This window comes from Micropterus salmoides, unplaced genomic scaffold (assembly GCF_014851395.1).
Source record: "Micropterus salmoides isolate LMB-PRFRI ecotype aquatic unplaced genomic scaffold, ASM1485139v1 Ms_hic_scaffold_1, whole genome shotgun sequence".
NCBI classification, from domain to species: Eukaryota; Metazoa; Chordata; class Actinopteri; order Centrarchiformes; family Centrarchidae; genus Micropterus; species Micropterus salmoides.
In genome coordinates, this window is record NW_024040040.1 from 3,321,462 (window position 1) to 3,340,394 (window position 18,933).

The following is an 18,933-nucleotide window of genomic DNA, read 5'->3' on the forward strand; positions in this document are numbered from 1 at the left end:
GCTGCAGGATGCCGAGCTCAGTTCAGTTTAGTTTTTATTTTCTAAAAAAGTTCAGTTCAGTTTAGTTTTTTCACAAAACATTAAAATAAAAGTACAACCAGAAATATTTGTGAAAAGGGACACCATTATTCAGCTATCTGAAGCTTGTACATAGGGGCCCAAACACTAAGCAAATATATATTTGAAGTACTAACACATTGTCTAAATAAATACTACGAATAAATTAAGCACATGCTACATCGACGGTATCATTTCTAACAGACATACAGAAAAGAGCAAACTACCCTAATGCTGCTAAATTCATTACATGAGTCTCTCGCTCCGTCATTCTTGGTTAAATAGGTGAAATACAATAAATGGAGGTGAGGGACAGCTTAAAAACTGGAAGATAGTGTAGGCCCGCCTTGGAGCCACAAACAACAGGTCCCAGCACCCTGAAGGCAAGTATGGCTGGAAAGCAGTTATATCAAAAATCTAAACCTTTATTATTTATATATATATTATATTACGTTTTTATTTTTATTTCAGTTAACGACAATGTTTCTTCACATCTAGTTTTTGTTACCTCGTTCGTCTTCGTTAACAATGATAACCTCTGATAAAAAATCTGGAGTTCTCGAGCTTTCGACCATCTGAATCTAAATGAAAAGAGGGTTTAGTTCTGTGGATGTGTGTTCTTGCCCGTGCACGATCCTGAGCAGCGTCTCTAAACTCAATGAAAACTAAAACCAACACAAACACAAACAGATTTTTGAACACGCTTTAGTACCAGTTTGGTGAATCGGTCGCTGCAAGCGTTGCGGATCCTCTCTGCGGAGGCGGGGCTGTCCAGCCTGAAGGGGCCGCTGATGCCCGACTCTGCCCGGGCCGCGGCGATGGCATCTTTGATGGCGTAGAAAACAGATGCCGCCAGGAAGAGAGGAGGCTCGCCCACAGCCTGCAGAGAACAAAGTAAACATTCTCTGTAGCAATCCAAGCTATCGTGCTTAAAATGTTCCAGCAGCGGCTGGAAGGAGTTACCTTGGAGGCGAAGATGGCCTTGTCATGTGGTGCGTCGCGGAGCAGCGAGACCGTTAGCTGGTTGGGAATATCACCGAAGGCTGGGATCTTATAAGAACCAGGACCCCGAGTGAGGAGGACGCCCCGTGGTGAATAATGAAGCTCCTCCAGGGTGAAGAGACCCAGACCCTGCATGAACGCCCCCTCCACCTGAAGACAGATAGAGAGGACATTCAGACCTGAGGGGGGCGCCGCAGGAGCAGGCCTGTGTTAAATGACGACCTTCATTTGGATGAGTCGACCAAAGGTTGCTGATGGATTGACCTACCTGTCCGATGTCGATGGCTGGGTTGAGGCTGTGACCGACGTCCATCACTATGGTGGTACTCAGGTTCTACAGCACAAGCATAATAAAAATATATAAAACAGAACAACTAAACTAAAATGACACCTTCAGAATCAGACAAGCTTTTTCATGGACTGCACAACAGATTCGGTAAACATTTAACATTTTGTTCAAACATTACTGAGGATTTAACCTCGCTGCTGTAGCTGCTAGCAGTTCATGTTTGCTTTGTACCCGCTGATGTACAGACAACAATCTCTGGATTAATACAAGAAATGATCACACAGAATGGGTTTGTTGCTTTTTAAAAATGGTTTTCTATTGGCAGTCAGCATTTTCAAAGGAGTGCTCTGAGCATGAAGTTGGAAAAAATTTAACTCTGAGCAGAACAACACCCAACGTCTTTTGCAATCTAATGAATGGAGAAACGGGCCTCAGTCGTGGTGCTTATATTTCCAGTTGCTTGGACTGTTTGGAGACAAACTGTCCCCGACTCATCCTAAAATACGCCTTGAACCGAGCCTCATTAAGACGAAGCCCCTGGACCAGCTGGTGGTGCTACCAGCGGTGTCTCCCCCCGCGTGTTTCACCCTCATTGCCCATTTTATTAAGCCGATGTTTTTAGCAACAAAAGACACAGACTTTCTGCTAATATGACAATGTCAAGGGCGTCACTTTGTGTTGAAAAGCAGTGGGGACGTAAGTGCTCAGACTAGGGGCGTGATGATACAATTGGATCACGAGACGTGACGATGCACGAGAACAAGACGAGAAGATTTTTAACACTATTTGAATAGGCAATGGTGAAATTATTGGATATGGGTTCCTTCCCCAGAAAATTTGAGCATTAAAGATTTAATTTCCTGCATTCTGGAGACGTTTTCTGCCCCAATGCGTGGTGGAAATGTCTTTTTCTATGTAAAAGGAAACAAACAGCTTTGGTGGTGACATATTTATAACAGAATATAATGCAGAAACCAGCTGCTTGTTTATTTTAGCTAGAGATTTTTTTTAGACCTTTGTTCATCAAATCTTTATCAAAGCATTTTCATTTGTTAGTTAATATTTCTTGGTGCTATTTTTCAGAACATTTTTAACAAATGCTTCCAAAATGTGGTGGGGACGTGTCCCCAGCGTCCCCAGTGAAAAAGGATGACAGTTATTACTTAGCAGCAAAGAACACAGATCACTGGTGCTATAATCTTTGATTAGGCTGACAGCTGATTTGGTGGTTGGCTGGCAACTAAAAAAAATGTTTTTAAATTGACCCTTCGCTAAGCCACGCCCCCCTAAGTTACTGCTGCTAGGTCCGACAAACTGAAGGACCTTTATCACGCCGCTGCCCCTGTCTGTTACTGCACTCCCCGGAGAAACATTGTCTGATTTCGGGAAAAAAGCGATCTCAGAAAGAAGCAGACAGTTTTACAGTTGCAAAGTGCATTTGCTTTTATTCAGGCTGTCAAACAGACTGAAACTGACTCAAACAGACTGAAACTGACTCAAACAGACTGAAACTGACCTAAACTCACTCAAACGGACTCAAACGGACTCAATCGGACTCAAACGGACTCAAACAGACTCAAACGGACTCAAACCTCTCTGGGTAGCGATTGTAACTATTACAAGATGTCTCTGGAACAGCGTTTGACCAGATCTTAGAAAAATACAGCCAAAAAAAGCTAGAAAATGACTCTTTTTGCATTAGAGTGAATGGTGTGCAGCCATGAAAGTGTCGGACCTCAGTTAGAGAGTCATATACTGCTCTGTGATTGGCCAGCTGTGTATTCGCTTAGCGAAGTGTCAATTCAACCAAAAGGGCATCTCGCGTTTTTAAACCTGTGAAGCGCTTTCTGTCTTTTCTTATAAATGCTTGTCTTTGTCCATGAACTTCAGGTTTCTGTGTATTCAGGTATGAGTGAGAATGATGTAAGTGTCTCGATCAGGTTCAAACCAGCAACAGAGGAAGATCTAAAGTTTCTCAAAAGCAGACATTGAAAGGTCTGCAGTGGTACCAGTTACCTACCTAAGATGGTCAGCATGGAAGTGTTTAACAAAGATGTGACATTACTTTAAGCTGTTATTATTACTAAGTGCAGAGTAAACAACATGGGGCCTAATATTGATCCTTGGGGGACTCTTCTATCAACAGATTGGGGGCTTCATCTGAAATCAACAGCAACAGTTTCTCTTTCTCTAAAACAACATTTCATTCTCCATTCTCTGTTTTAGTTTCCTTTCTGGCTGAACTTTACTTCCTAAAGAACACACCTTGTGAGCTCCAGTCAGACAGTCGATCTCCACCTCTGAACAGGCAACTCCGTAGGTGAAGTAGTTGAACGCTCGGCCCGAGTTTGTGTCAAAGTCATAACCGAGATCTGGAGTCCTGACAAGAAACAGGAAACAGTGAATTTTACTTATTAACAGATTTACTGAACCAGCGACTCAGTCTGTGAACTCACTTGTAAAAGCCGTTCGCACTGAGGTTGACTCTGTCGAAATACGCTGCTTTCACCTGAAACACAGAACATTCACAGCTGGAAAGTCAAGAAAAACATAAAATGTTTAAAAGTCATAATTTTGCCAAAGTAAATGAAAATCATTGCTGAGTCTCGAAACTGACATTAAGGCACTCACAACCATGAAATACTACGTTATAAGTAAAGTCATTTCAACTTTGTCATTATTTAAGCATACTTATGGAAAACAAAGTCAAAACACATAAATAAATGAGTCGTAACTTAGTAAGTGAAGCATAGTGAAACTGATTTATCTACTTTGTATCTGTTTGAAAAAACTACCGGAACAAAATATTCTTAATGCTTTTGCTCACCCAGTCCTCCCATGATCCTTTGGGGTTCTTGGTCTTGTACGGTTCCAGGCGTTTCACGAGGATCTGGCAGGCGTTCTGTATGGCGGCTCCATTGAGGTCTGAGGAGGCGGAGGCGGCGGTGGGACTGGTGTTGGGGACTGTGTTGGTACTGGTCTCTGAGATGTGGATCTTTGAACAGGGGATACCCAGAACCCTGCTGGCAACCTGGACTCACAGACACAGTTTGTTAACACTTAGTTAGCTTAAGTGCAACATCCGGGACCCCCAAGGGCCCATGTGAGGCTCTTTACGTTTTATGCCTTGAGCTTGTATGGAAGTTCAGGTCTTGTGGATATTTATTTTGTGTTTAAATATTTCGTCAGTCAAATCCAAACAATGATCACGGCCAATCAGCAGCCACCACAGCTCAACATTAAAGTCAATGCTCAAGTGTCTGAAGCTGCAGTTCTTCCAAGAGCCACTAGACGGTGCTATTTATTCTGAAGTGAACTGAAACCAACAACTACATGAAAGAAATGTAATCAACCAAAGAAAGATGAAAATTATTAAGCCTACGGTCTGAGATGTGAAGCCAACGCGAAAGTCCCATAAACCTGCATTTTACTGAACGGCCAGCAGGGGGCGACTCTTCTGGTTTCAAAAAGAAGTCCGGCTCCATTAGAAAGAAAATGTTTCTACTTCTCAGCTGATTTATTCCCTCAGTAAACACTTTCCTGATGCGTTTATGCTCTCAGTCGCTAGTTTCAAGTCTTCATTTTGTAAATTATGGTCCCATTTAGATGAAAATAGACCAGGAAGCAGGGTGGGATTTAGGAGGCTTTAGGGTGGGATTATCTGTGATTGACCATGTTACCATGGCGACCTGTCAATCAGGCTAGAGTGACTCGCACCCTCTGCGCTCGTTGAAAAAGCTTACTAGGAGTCGGCTGTTCACTTTCTCTGGTGAGCACGTTTAGGTTTAAGACAATATTATCAGCCCTGTCAAAGTTAACATGAGTTACAGATGCACCTAGCTAAGCAAGCTTGCTAGCTCCGCATGGGGCCATTAGCTCCACTGTCTCGTCCAAATATGGTCACGTCCGATGCCACTGGTTGCAAAAACTCAACATGGCGGCGCCCTATCTGCCAAACTCGAGGCTTAAAAACGCAGTCCACAAACCAACGGGTAACGTCACCATGACTACGTCCACTTCTTTTATACAGTATATGGCTCAGGTACCTGGACCATCTTGGTGTGGAGTCCCTGTCCCATCTCTGTCCCACCATGGGTCAACAGCACCGAGCCGTCTGTGTAGATATGAACCAGAGCTCCAGCCTGCAAACACAGAGACCTGGACTAACACAAACCCATGACGTCACACAAACCTGAAATGTTACTTAAACCTTTCAGCTGTCAGAACAGACCTGGTTGAGGAAGGTGGCAGTGAAGCTGATGCCAAACTTGGTGGGGATGATGGCAAGGCCTCGTTTGGTCCAGCGGTTCTGTCTGACGGTACAAAAAGAAAACATAGAGTTGATTTCAGTTTGACTGGTTTGTTTTTGCAGAACTCAGCAGGCTCAAAAAACGTCTTTTGGACAATTTTTACTTGCTGACAAGTTAAACGACAGATATTTTTTACCTGTCATTGAGCTAAACATGGTCTCAGAAACTTGGACTGTGTTTACCTTTTGTAGAGCTCAGTCACAGCTGAGAACTGTCAGAGCTTGTTTTGACCGTATTTATTATTTATTACTGTCGTAGAGCTCAGCCGACGTTAAGAAAAGCCATTTGTCAGATTAATACTTCCCTCAGATCGATTGTTTTACCATTTTTACTTGATGTAAAACTCAGAAACTTTGGTCTGGCTGATTTTACCTGCTGTGTAGCTCGACAGTGACAAAGAAGTTTGACAGTTTTTTTCATAAACCAAGATTTTGGAAACTTTAGTCGGACAGTTTTTACCTTTATAGCACTGACAGATGCTTCCTTTTAACGTGTTGTAATGCTCAACAGTGTCCAGCTGTTTTTACCTGTTGTAGAGCTCGATGGCGGCTCGGCGTTCCCGGTATCCAGATCGTGACAAGCACTCGTCCCAGCAGCGGTCCACGGTGAACTGCTCCAGGATCTGATTGAAGGGCGTCGACTCACCTTCCACATACAGGTTCAACCGCCGCACCTGAAGGAGAAGGAGTCACTGATTGGACACTGCCCATCCACTGGAATTCAGCTGTTTATCTCATCATCTCTGACTTCCACCTACGTACCTCCTCAGCTGGTCGGCCCAGACTCTGAGCCACGTCGGTGATCCAGCTCTCAGCGATCATCATGCCTTGCGGCCCTCCGAAGCCCCTGAAGGCCGTGTTGGACGGCAGGTTTGTGCGGCACAGGTAACCACGTCCGCGCACGTTCGCCACGCTGTACGTGTTCTCCATGTGGAACAGAGCGCGTTCCAGGACCTCGACGAAAGCACACAGGTGAGAACATCAGCACATCATCAGCAAAGTGGCGTAGCGCTCGGTTGTTCGTGATGGTACTCACTGACAGAGAGAGGTCCTTGGAGTTTCCAGTGTTACTGTAGTACGACACGTCCAGAGCCACGACCTTTCCGCTGTTTAGGAAACCCACCTGGAGCAGGACAAGACGAAGAAATGATTGGACAAAACATGGAAGACTCAAGAGTGAAGCTACACCAAACTAGGCCGACAGAGGTTTCAAAAAAGTAGCTTTTGGCTACTATTAAGTATAATTCACGCTGAATGTTTCAGAATGCTGCAGCTAGAATCTTAAACTAGACAATATGATCATATCACACCAATTTTGGCTTCCCTCCATCCTTCCTATCCATGTCAGAAATAGACTTTAAGGTGACTTGCAATACTATTAATGGGCTCGGTGCTTCAAACCTGTCTGACCTCATTAAACCTTATATCCCATCTTGTGCTCTCCACGTTCAGGCTACAGGCCTCCCATCTGTCTTCAGAGCTAAAAAGAAGTCAGCTGGCTGCAGGGCCTTTTGACACTTTGACCTTTTCTACTGTCTTTGTTGAGTATATTTGTTGTGTGTCCTGAACTTGGAAAGCATTTTGGTCAACAAGGATTGTTTTTAAATGTGCAATATAAATAAATTTGAACTTGGACTTTGAACTTCTAAGGACAGAGGGTGTTGTATACTGTACATATCGTAAAGCCCCTTGGGGCAAATTTGTGCAACTAGGCTATATGAATAAAACTGACTTTATTTCTCCATATAAAATCAACTATACACAGCTACCCAGAACAATAAACAACAAAAAGTCTACTGCTGTTACTCCAGTTACTGCTGCAGGTGACTTATGCTACTTCTCCAGCAGAGGGCGGCCTCCCACCTTGTATTTTCCATAGAAGGGGTGTCTTCCTCCAGTGATCAGCATGTCCTCGTCTCGGTCCAACATACACCTCACAGGCCTCTTCAACCTGACACAAGCAGGCAGAAATTAAATTTCAAAATAAGAGAATCTAACTAAAGAAGAGTGTTAGACCTACTTGTTTGCTGCTACAGCGACCACAGTGGACAATAAGGTGGTCCGGCTCTCCTTCCCTCCAAAGCCTCCACCCATCCTCTTCACCCGGACCACCACCCTGTTAGCAGGGACGCCCAACGCCTTCGCCACCAGAGACTGACACACACCGAGATACTTTTTCAAACATTCGTATTTTTAAAGAAAACAAGAGTTTTTAGATGGCGAGTATTGTTACCTTTGATTGGGAGTATTGTTACTTGTGTTTGGGAGAATTGTTACTTGTGTTTTGGAGGATTGTTACTTGTGTTTGGGAGGATTGTTACTTGTGTTTGGGAGGATTGTTACTTGTGTTGTTACTTGTGTTTTGGAGTATTGTTACTTGTGTTTTGGAGTATTGTTACTTGTGTTTTGGAGTATTGTTACTTGTGTTTTGAAAGATTGTTACTTGTGTTTTGGAGCATTGTTACTTGTGTTGTTACTTGTGTTTTGGAGTATTGTTACTTGTGTTTTGGAGTATTGTTACTTGTGTTTGGGAGTATTGTTACTTGTGTTTGGGAGAATTGTTACCTGTGTTTTGGAGTATTGTTACTTGTGTTTGGGAGTATTGTTACTTGTGTTTGGGAGAATTGTTACTTGTGTTTTGGAGGATTGTTACTTGTGTTGTTACTTGTGTTTTGGAGTATTGTTACTTGTGTTGTTACTTGTGTTTTGGAGTATTGTTACTTGTGTTTTGGAGTATTGTTACTTGTGTTTTGGAGTATTGTTACTTGTGTTTGGGAGAATTGTTACTTGTGTTTTGGAGGATTGTTACTTGTGTTTTGGAGGATTGTTACTTGTGTTTGGGAGTATTGTTACTTGTGTTTTGGAGTATTTCTACCTGTGTTTTGGAGGATTGTTACTTGTGTTTTGGAGGATTGTTACTTGTGTTTTGGAGCATTGTTACTTGTGTTTTGGAGGATTGTTACTTGTGTTTTGGAGGATTGTTACTTGTGTTTTGGAGGTTTGTTACTTGTGTTTTGGAGCATTGTTACTTGTGTTTTGGAGCATTGTTACTTGTGTTTTGGAGGATTGTTACTTGTGTTTTGGAGCATTTCTACCTGTGTTTTGGAGTATTGTTACTTGTGTTTTGGAGTATTGTTACTTGTGTTTGGGAGCATTGTTACTTGTGTTTGGGAGCATTGTTACTTGTGTTTGGGAGCATTGTTACTTGTGTTTGGGAGCATTGTTACTTGTGTTTTGGAGCATTGTTACTTGTGTTTTGGAGCATTGTTACTTGTGTTTTGGAGTATTTCTACCTGTGTTTTGGAGTATTGTTACTTGTGTTTTGGAGGATTGTTACTTGTGTTTTGGAGCATTGTTACTTGTGTTTTGGAGTATTGTTACTTGTGTTTTGGAGCATTGTTACTTGTGTTTTGGAGTATTTCTACCTGTGTTTTGGAGCATTGTTACTTGTGTTTTGGAGCATTGTTACTTGTGTTTTGGAGCATTGTTACTTGTGTTTTGGAGCATTGTTACTTGTGTTTTGGAGCATTGTTACTTGTGTTTTGGAGTATTTCTACCTGTGTTTTGGAGTATTGTTACTTGTGTTTTGGAGGATTGTTACTTGTGTTTTGGAGCATTGTTACTTGTGTTTTGGAGTATTTCTACCTGTGTTTTGGAGTATTTCTACCTGTGTTTTGGAGCATTGTTACTTGTGTTTTGGAGCATTGTTACTTGTGTTTTGGAGCATTGTTACTTGTGTTTGGGAGGATTGTTACTTGTGTTTTGGAGTATTTCTACCTGTGTTTTGGAGTATTTCTACCTGTGTTTTGGAGCATTGTTACTTGTGTTTGGGAGCATTGTTACTTGTGTTTTGGAGGATTGTTACTTGTGTTTTGGAGGATTGTTACTTGTGTTTTGGAGTATTGTTACTTGTGTTTTGGAGTATTGTTACTTGTGTTTTGGAGTATTGTTACTTGTGTTTGGGAGAATTGTTACTTGTGTTTTGGAGTATTGTTACTTGTGTTTGGGAGTATTGTTACTTGTGTTTTGGAGTATTTCTACCTGTGTTTTGGAGTATTGTTACTTGTGTTTTGGAGGATTGTTACTTGTGTTTTGGAGCATTGTTACTTGTGTTTTGGAGGATTGTTACTTGTGTTTTGGAGGATTGTTACTTGTGTTTTGGAGGATTGTTACTTGTGTTTTGGAGGTTTGTTACTTGTGTTTTGGAGCATTGTTACTTGTGTTTTGGAGCATTGTTACTTGTGTTTTGGAGCATTTCTACCTGTGTTTTGGAGTATTGTTACTTGTGTTTGGGAGCATTGTTACTTGTGTTTGGGAGGATTGTTACTTGTGTTTGGGAGCATTGTTACTTGTGTTTGGGAGCATTGTTACTTGTGTTTGGGAGCATTGTTACTTGTGTTTTGGAGTATTGTTACTTGTGTTTTGGAGGATTGTTACTTGTGTTTTGGAGCATTGTTACTTGTGTTTTGGAGTATTGTTACTTGTGTTTTGGAGCATTGTTACTTGTGTTTTGGAGTATTTCTACCTGTGTTTTGGAGTATTTCTACCTGTTTTGGAGCATTGTTACTTGTGTTTTGGAGCATTGTTACTTGTGTTTTGGAGCATTGTTACTTGTGTTTTGGAGCATTGTTACTTGTGTTTTGGAGTATTTCTACCTGTGTTTTGGAGTATTTCTACCTGTGTTTTGGAGCATTGTTACTTGTGTTTTGGAGCATTGTTACTTGTGTTTTGGAGCATTGTTACTTGTGTTTGGGAGGATTGTTACTTGTGTTTTGGAGCATTGTTACTTGTGTTTTGGAGTATTGTTACCTGTGTTTTGGAGGATTGTTACTTGTGTTTTGGAGGATTGTTACTTGTGTTTGGGAGCATTGTTACTTGTGTTTTGGAGGATTGTTACTTGTGTTTGGGAGCATTGTTACTTGTGTTTTGGAGCATTGTTACTTGTGTTTTGGAGTATTTCTACCTGTGTTTTGGAGTATTTCTACCTGTGTTTTGGAGCATTGTTACTTGTGTTTTGGAGCATTGTTACTTGTGTTTTGGAGCATTGTTACTTGTGTTTGGGAGGATTGTTACTTGTGTTTGGGAGGATTGTTACTTGTGTTTTGGAGCATTGTTACTTGTGTTTTGGAGTATTGTTACCTGTGTTTTGGAGGATTGTTACTTGTGTTTTGGAGGATTGTTACTTGTGTTTGGGAGCATTGTTACTTGTGTTTTGGAGGATTGTTACTTGTGTTTGGGAGCATTGTTACTTGTGTTTTGGAGGATTGTTACTTGTGTTTTGGAGCATTGTTACTTGTGTTTTGGAGCATTGTTACTTGTGTTTTGGAGTATTTCTACCTGTGTTTTGGAGTATTTCTACCTGTGTTTTGGAGTATTTCTACCTGTGTTTTGGAGGATTGTTACTTGTGTTTTGGAGCATTGTTACTTGTGTTTTGGAGCATTGTTACTTGTGTTTTGGAGTATTTCTACCTGTGTTTTGGAGTATTTCTACCTGTGTTTTGGAGTATTTCTACCTGTGTTTTGGAGTATTTCTACCTGTGTTTTGGAGTATTTCTACCTGTGTTTTGGAGGATTGTTACTTGTGTTTGGGAGCATTGTTACTTGTGTTTTGGAGGATTGTTACTTGTGTTTTGGAGCATTGTTACTTGTGTTTTGGAGCATTGTTACTTGTGTTTTGGAGGATTGTTACTTGTGTTTTGGAGCATTGTTACTTGTGTTTTGGAGCATTGTTACTTGTGTTTTGGAGCATTGTTACTTGTGTTTTGGAGCATTGTTACTTGTGTTTTGGAGCATTGTTACTTGTGTTTTGGAGCATTGTTACTTGTGTTTTGGAGTATTTCTACCTGTGTTTTGGAGTATTTCTACCTGTGTTTTGGAGTATTGTTACTTGTGTTTGGGAGCATTGTTACTTGTGTTTTGGAGCATTGTTACTTGTGTTTTGGAGCATTGTTACTTGTGTTTTGGAGCATTGTTACTTGTGTTTTGGAGCATTGTTACTTGTGTTTTGGAGTATTTCTACCTGTGTTTTGGAGTATTTCTACCTGTGTTTTGGAGTATTGTTACTTGTGTTTTGGAGTATTGTTATTTGTGTTTTGGAGCATTGTTACTTGTGTTTTGGAGTATTGTTACTTGTGTTTTGGAGCATTGTTACTTGTGTTTTGGAGTATTTCTACCTGTGTTTTGGAGTATTGTTACTTGTTTTGGAGGATTGTTACTTGTGTTTTGGAGGCAGACTGAGTAGAAACGAAGAGCTCCATCTCTCCATCTTCTCCTCGGGGAACAGCCAGAGTGACGTTTGTCTCCAGGTAAAAATGTTCCTGACCTCCCATGTGCATCTCACCTGTCAGATAATCAATTAATAATTGATCAATAATCAATACCTGATCATCTGGAATCAGGAGGAAGTCAAATAGACTGTCCTACCCTCCAGGATGTGGTGGGCCTGTTGAAACCCCGCCTCCAGGTTTCCATTCTGGATGGTTCTGATTGGCTGATAGAAGGACTGGGCAGCGATGGCTTCCTGTCAATCAAGCCAACAACAGATTTATTTCCAGATGAGAAAGCAGTAAACATACTCACTGCAAGTATTTTATGTTAGCATGTCTTCTTATGCTCAAACATCGACACAGGTGTTGTTCACAGAAGTCCAGGTGCTGCTGGTCTCACCTGGATGGTGACAATCGGCTGCAGCTCTTCATACTCGATCCTGACAGCTTTGACGGCTCTCTGAGCGTGAAGCTGAGTGTCGGCCACCACGGCGCCGATGATGTGACCCACACAGGTCACCTGCAGAGAGGAGGGAAACATCATCAACCCGGTCGTGAACCTGGCAGAGTCACCTGATTGGCCGAACAAACTCACCTGGCGGTCGGCGAGGACGGTCTCGTCGTATTCGATAGGTCCGGTGGAGTTACTACCGGGGATGTCATCAGCAAACACACAGCAGACCACGCCAGGCATACTCTCTGCTGCTGAGGTATCTATAGAGCTGTGACACACACACTGCGTCAGACAGGACAGGTGTGTGTGTGTGTGTGTGTGTGTGTGTGTGTGTGTGTGTGACACAGGTGTGAGTCTTACCGGATGTAAGCGTGTGCTTTGCTGCTGGTGACGAGCGCCAGGTACAGCTCGTTCTCGTACAGCGGCACGTCGTCGCAGTAAACTGCCTCGCCTGTCGCCTGCTGCAGAGCCGACAGGTGCATCATGGGACGACCCACTGTGTCGTCCTGGCTCCGCCCCTCCGGCACCGCCTGGAGGAGACATTTGACGTTAACACCAAAACTGGCAGTCTAACCTGGTTTACTACAAAAAATGTAAAAGTTTAAATTGTTAATTTGAAAAGAAAAATATTTTACTTAAAAAATTATTTTTTAATGTTTTGTTAATAATTACAAATTTTTTAACAATCCAGGGAACACAAAGTAGTCCTCAAAAATATTCAACATGACACTTGGGCTCCATAAGAAGAAGCTTTTCAGCAACATTTAGACCTTTACTTTAGGAAATAAAATGGACAGAAAGTGTTAGATAAACTGTAAACAGTTAACTGAATAAAGAAAATCAATAATACAAATCAGATGTTAAATGTTAAATAAATTATATTTTTTTAAAATCCAAACATTTTTCTTTTACAATTCTGTTGAACAATAACAACATCTCATCGCTCCAAACATCTTGTATAATTTCCAAAAAGTAAGGTGGACTTTATGTTGAGTATTTCATATCTGAAGAACCCTCCAGTAATGTTTTGGCCTTTTTGTTACAGTTAGTAGTTTTAATGTTTTCAACAGTGCAGTTGTGGGTGGCGTGTTGCACCTGGTAGATCTGAACACTGGACGGAGTCACTGGATGATAAATCTCTGCAGCGCTCAGACAGTCTGACGCGACCTCCTCCACATTCACACCCTGAAAAATAAAACATCAAAACGTTCAATACAGTAACGGTAAAAATGCCAGACAAACAAGAGAATTAAATATTATACAGTACAGTACTTGGCTCAACCCGTTCTCACACTCAAGTCGTCACATGTGGATGCACGGTTTGTAACGCCCTGTGGGAAGCCCTGTAGATGTTGATGAACACTAAAGGTAGGTGTAGGATATTTAACAGAAAAGTCAGAGTAAGGAGGTGGCTGGGGTGGATGGAGGGCCAGAAATCGGTCTTTCACCTGGAGACCAGTGTGTTCATTTCCCGTGTGAATCAAAAAGTCAACAGTGAATGTTTTTATTTAAGTTACAGTACGCAGATTACGTGAGTTAAGCAAGTAATGTAACCTTATGTAAGGAAGTAGTTATTTTAACCTAAACCACGATCTTTTCCTAAACCTAATCAAGTACTTTTCATGAATCCGTGTATGGTTCGTTATTTCGTTTCAAAACCGAATCAGACAAAAAAAAAAAAGTTGTTTTTTGTTTTTTCTGTTTAAAACCAAAACGGGAAAAATGTTGATTTTGATATTTAATGAGTCTGATTTGGGTAGCTTTGTGTGTTCCACTTGATAAACCTGCAGCAGATACACTTGGCTGATGGCGGTGCCTGATTAAATGTAATTAAGATGAACTTCAACATCAACATAGTCAGAAAAACAGGACAGTACCGGAGGCTGCAGCTGTGTAATATTGTCTGGCGCTTGATAACGATATTCGGGTATTTTCTTAGATGCTCAGGTAACCAGCTGCTTCAGATCAGCCCAAAACAAAATGCTTCCTTGATGCTGACGTACTTAAGCTAGAAATTGGAGAATTTTGAGGCTCTGCAATATAGTGCTCACATCTACAGTCATATTCGCCACAGTTGAGATGTGATGCGACCTGAAAATAAATAGCCTGATATTAAATTAAATATAAAAAATATGTAGCCTAATGTTGACTTTTTGTTTCACAGGATAAACAAACACAAGTCTAAAAGTTGCTGATCCTCCTTTCACCCCAACCATGTCTTTTCTGTTAAATAGCCATATAGCCTACCTGCCTTTACTGCCATAAACTGATTCTACAGGGCCACTGCGTTGACCCATGACGCTATAGGGAGCCCCGGTTACGAACGATAGGCCTTGACCATGGGTCCATCTGTGATGAGTGAGAACGGGTTGTAGGCATGGTGCAAACTAGGGGGGCGCCAGGAGGAGCTTAGTTCACCTTAATAAGACCTCAGTTATATTATTTTAATTTTTTATTATTATTATTGTAATAATTAAAAGACAAGTTTTCGGTTATGGGTTTAAAACAGAAAAACAAAACAGATGTCTGTTTTTCTGTTTACCGTTTTTCCGATTTGGTTTTGAAACGAAATAATGAAAGAACGAACCGTACACGGATTTTCATGCCTAAAGCTGGGCTTACACTGTACGATTCATCGGGCGTCGTTTGCCGTGCAGCGTACAGGGGGTAGCCAGGAGCGATCAACTGCTCCCGAACGGCCGTCGGACGGTCGGATCAATTTCTGACATAGTCAGAAATTTTGGTCGACCGTCGTCAGGCTCTCGCACAGTTGAAGCAGAACCACAGTGGATTCCCCACGATCAGTGCCTTTTGTTCCTCACAGCGCCTGCATTAAGTGGTGAACGGCGTCAAGTTAATAATCTGTACAGTAAAACGTAGCTAGTTTACCTCCAATTCCGTCTGCAAAATTAACATGCCATGCTGTCCACATCCTCCCAGCCCCCTGGTCGATAAACAGCTCTCTTTTTCAAGCAGCACACAGCTGATCAAGGCAGCATCCTGTTAGAATTATTGCTAACAAACAAACTTCTACATTCAAAGAAATCTTTAATTAATATTGTCAACAGTCAGAACACTGACAGGCTGTTATACACGTACAGTGTGAGCACCCACATCGTGAGCCTTGGCTTTACGTCGCAGACGACTTACTCGCACTGTGTGAGCTGGAATAAAACAACAAGATTTCTAAAGTCGTGCCGTGTCTGCCCTGCTTTAACCTAAACAAATAGTTTTGCATATTTACTTGACACATCGAACAACAACACTAAAGGAGCACCCAGGTCGTTAACAAGCCAAGGGGTCTTGACAAAGCTTCCGTTTGTGAGTTGGGAGGCTCAGAAATGTTAAAATTAGTTTGTGACCTGCTCTCTGAGCTTCTGCAGCACCGTCAGGTAGAACTTGTAGAAGAGGCTGAGGGTCAAAGTTCGACGGTATGTCACCATGCCGCCTGGCGCAGAGGGGTCCAGGGTCATCTCCTCAGCCAATGAGGAGCAAGCCTCCTGCAGAAGCTCCTCCCCCCACCGCCTGGATGACATCAGAGAGTTACATCATTCCTTCCTTTATTCTCATTTTGAAGTCGTTGCATTTGTTACCTTCCCAGCAGTCTGTTCGCCGTCTTCTTCGCCAGCACCGTGGTTGCTGCCATGCCACCGTAGCTCATCCTCAAGTCCTCGACGACGTCAGTCCCAGGAATGAAGGTGACGCTCATCGCAGCGGTGACGATGCTGATGTCATCCTCCCGGCGAGGAGACTGTTTGAAGGCGGAGACGAACTGAGTCTGAAGAGAAAAGACATAAAACCACCAGCGTCTGAATACAGCTCTGTGACACTGATTTCTAGGTGACAGACAATGTTTGCTAGGACACGAATAGAGAGCTCAAGCCCCTCGCTTCTTCTTCTGCCCCGCGGGACCAGACACTTGTTCACGAGTTGTACCCTGAATTACACGCGATGTCAAGAAAGTTTGTCGTAAAGAGGTAAAGTAACATTTAGTTGTGTGTGAAAACCGTTCGATGAACTACATCTCTCATCTCGCACCATATATGTCACCAACATAATGCAGTAAGTCTGTTGTTTCCCACCTGCTGGGAAAGTGAAGCCGGTTAGCGCTGAGTTAGCTAACATCTCCCCTTCAGACTGAGCTGAGCAGGAAACTTCAATTTAATGTTAACTCAGTGACGTTAGCTTCAGTAAAGATAGCTTCAGTAATGTTAGTTTCATTGACCTTAGCTTCTGTAACGTTAGCTTCGGTGACATTTGCTTCAGTAACATTAGCTCCAGTGATGCTAGCTTCAGTAATGTTAGTTTCATTTACATTAGCTTCTGTGACGTTAGATTCAGTGATGATTGCTTCAGTTATTTTTGCTTCAGTAACATTAGCTTTAGTGATGTTAGCTTCAGTAAAGATAGCTACAGAAACGTTAGCTACAGAAACGTTAGCTTCAGTGACATTAGCTTCAGTGACGTTAGCTCAGTGACGTTAGCTCAGTGATGTTAGCTTCAGTGACGTTAGCTTCAGTAACGTTAGCTTCGGTGACATTAGCTCCAGTGATGCTAGCTTCAGTAAAGATAGCTTCAGTAACGTTAGTTTCATTTACGTTAGCTTCAGTGATGTTAGCTTCAGTTATGTTTGCTTCAGTAACATTAGCTTTAGTGATGTTAGCTTCAGTAAAGATAGCTACAGAAACGTTAGCTTCAGTAATGTTAGTTTAATTGACATTAGCTTTAGTAATGTTAGTTTCATTTACGTTAGCTTCAGTGATGTTAGCTTCAGTTATGTTTGCTTCAGTAACATTAGCTTTAGTAATGTTAGCTTCTTTGACATTAGCTTCAGTGATGTTTGCTTCAGTTATGTTTGCTTCAGTAAAGATAGCTTCAGTAACGTTAGCTTAAGTAATGTTAGTTTCATTTATGTTAGCTTCTGTGACGTTAGCTTCAGTGACGTTAGCTTCAGTGATGTTTGCTTCAGTTATGTTTGCTTCAGTAACATTAGCTTTAGTGATGTTAGCTTCAGTAATGTTAGTTTAATTGACGTTAGCCTCAGTAACCTTAGCTTCTGTGACGTTAGCTTCAGTAACGTTAGCTTCAGTAAAGATAGCTTCAGTAATGTTAGTTTCATTGACCTTAGCCTCAGTAACGTTAGCTTCTGTGACGTTAGCTTCAGTAACATTAGCTTCAGTGACGTTAGCTTTAGTGATGTTTGCTTCAGTTATGTTTGCTTCAGTAACATTAGCTTTAGTGATGTTAGCTTCTGTAAAGATAGCTACAGAAACGTTAGCTTCAGTAATGTTAGTTTAATTGACGTTAGCTTTAGTGACATCAGCTTCAGTCATTGAGAGAAACAGCTATGATGTCACATACGCCACTTGTGGGTTTGTGGTCTTTGTAACTACGTATTTTAAGTCTTACACTGTTTTACAACAAACTGCGACTTTTCTTGACTTAAATTATATTTTAAACTGACAAACATTAGGTGTGTAAGTCAGGACATGTTTCCAACAGTATCAAAACATTTGTTGTCTCTCGCCGTTGACTATTGACATATTTTTCTAAAATAAGGTCCCATGGCTGTCCACCGGAAGGGGAGGGGCTTATTCTCTCTATAGAGGTTTGTAGGTAACCAGTAGTAGTTGCTACGTGACAGACAGTAGTGATGCTGGATCTACCTTCTTGCTGTATGGGATCTCTATGGACAGCAGGATCTCCTGCGGTCGCAGAATCGTCTTCCTGTAACCTGTGAAGAAACTGTCGTCCATCCGAACCACACGGCTGCCATCTGTCAGACAGACAGACGGGGTGAAAGGTCAAAGGTCAGCATTACGCATTAGAGTTCATATTTAAGCCCCTTTTGTGTTTGCAAACCTACAGCATCAGAAAACATTACTGACTCGCTGTATTAAAGCACCTGTGACGCATTAGATCTTGTGTTGACTCTGGATGGCGCTGATTTCCACGTGTGTGATGTTAAATGTAATGTTGCTTTTAAGTGCAGTAGAAACAAATGAAAACAAATGAAAACAGAGGTAAGTAAAGTGGAAAGTATGAACTTGTAGGGTGACCATGAACACAGCTCTAACGTATTAACTTTTAACTAGTGCTGGGCAACGATTAAATTTTTTAATCGCGATTAATCTCATGATTTTCTAGCAAAATTGAATAATAAATTCTAAAGTAGTGTATTGCGCACTTTTTACTTTAAACAAATCTTGTGCTTTTTCCCAGCAGTATTTCTTTTACACAGCAGCAATAAAATATTTCTTGTAAATCTTAACTTAAACATTAATGAAATCAAATCAAATATTAAACCAAAGCTGACCCGTGAAACTGTTGTGCTCGTGCTCGCCTCACGCACACGCTCGCCTGCTGCCGAAGTTGTCTTGAACTTTTTGTACGCGATGCGCAGCACGAATTGTTGGAAGAGAGACTGATACTCGCCGTTTGTGAGTTTCCAGAATCTAAATAGTTATCAGGACATCAACAGGAGGGAATTCACATGACAGAGCCGCAAAACTAGATGACGGCCTGTCAGGTAAAACTATGGAGCCTATAATATGAA

General features: G+C 41.6%; 1 protein-coding gene across 1 annotated transcript in view; it reads right to left on the minus strand.

Moving 5' to 3' along the window:
- The window catches only part of xdh (xanthine dehydrogenase), a 28,949-nt gene that overhangs the window by 731 nt on the left and 9,285 nt on the right, over positions 1-18,933 (minus strand). The window contains exons 13-34 of the mRNA XM_038724352.1: positions 18,044-18,153; positions 15,971-16,155; positions 15,740-15,902; positions 13,473-13,562; positions 12,738-12,907; positions 12,519-12,645; positions 12,324-12,443; positions 12,081-12,177; positions 11,873-11,997; positions 7,678-7,811; positions 7,521-7,608; positions 6,694-6,780; positions 6,420-6,611; positions 6,186-6,331; positions 5,580-5,661; positions 5,395-5,490; positions 4,176-4,379; positions 3,805-3,857; positions 3,614-3,728; positions 1,328-1,393; positions 1,021-1,209; positions 770-937 (exon numbers count right to left, since the gene is read on the minus strand). Of these exons, the coding sequence (XP_038580280.1) occupies positions 770-937; positions 1,021-1,209; positions 1,328-1,393; positions 3,614-3,728; positions 3,805-3,857; positions 4,176-4,379; positions 5,395-5,490; positions 5,580-5,661; positions 6,186-6,331; positions 6,420-6,611; positions 6,694-6,780; positions 7,521-7,608; positions 7,678-7,811; positions 11,873-11,997; positions 12,081-12,177; positions 12,324-12,443; positions 12,519-12,645; positions 12,738-12,907; positions 13,473-13,562; positions 15,740-15,902; positions 15,971-16,155; positions 18,044-18,153 (2,807 nt within the window). The remainder of the gene's footprint in view (positions 1-769; positions 938-1,020; positions 1,210-1,327; positions 1,394-3,613; positions 3,729-3,804; positions 3,858-4,175; positions 4,380-5,394; positions 5,491-5,579; positions 5,662-6,185; positions 6,332-6,419; positions 6,612-6,693; positions 6,781-7,520; positions 7,609-7,677; positions 7,812-11,872; positions 11,998-12,080; positions 12,178-12,323; positions 12,444-12,518; positions 12,646-12,737; positions 12,908-13,472; positions 13,563-15,739; positions 15,903-15,970; positions 16,156-18,043; positions 18,154-18,933) is intronic.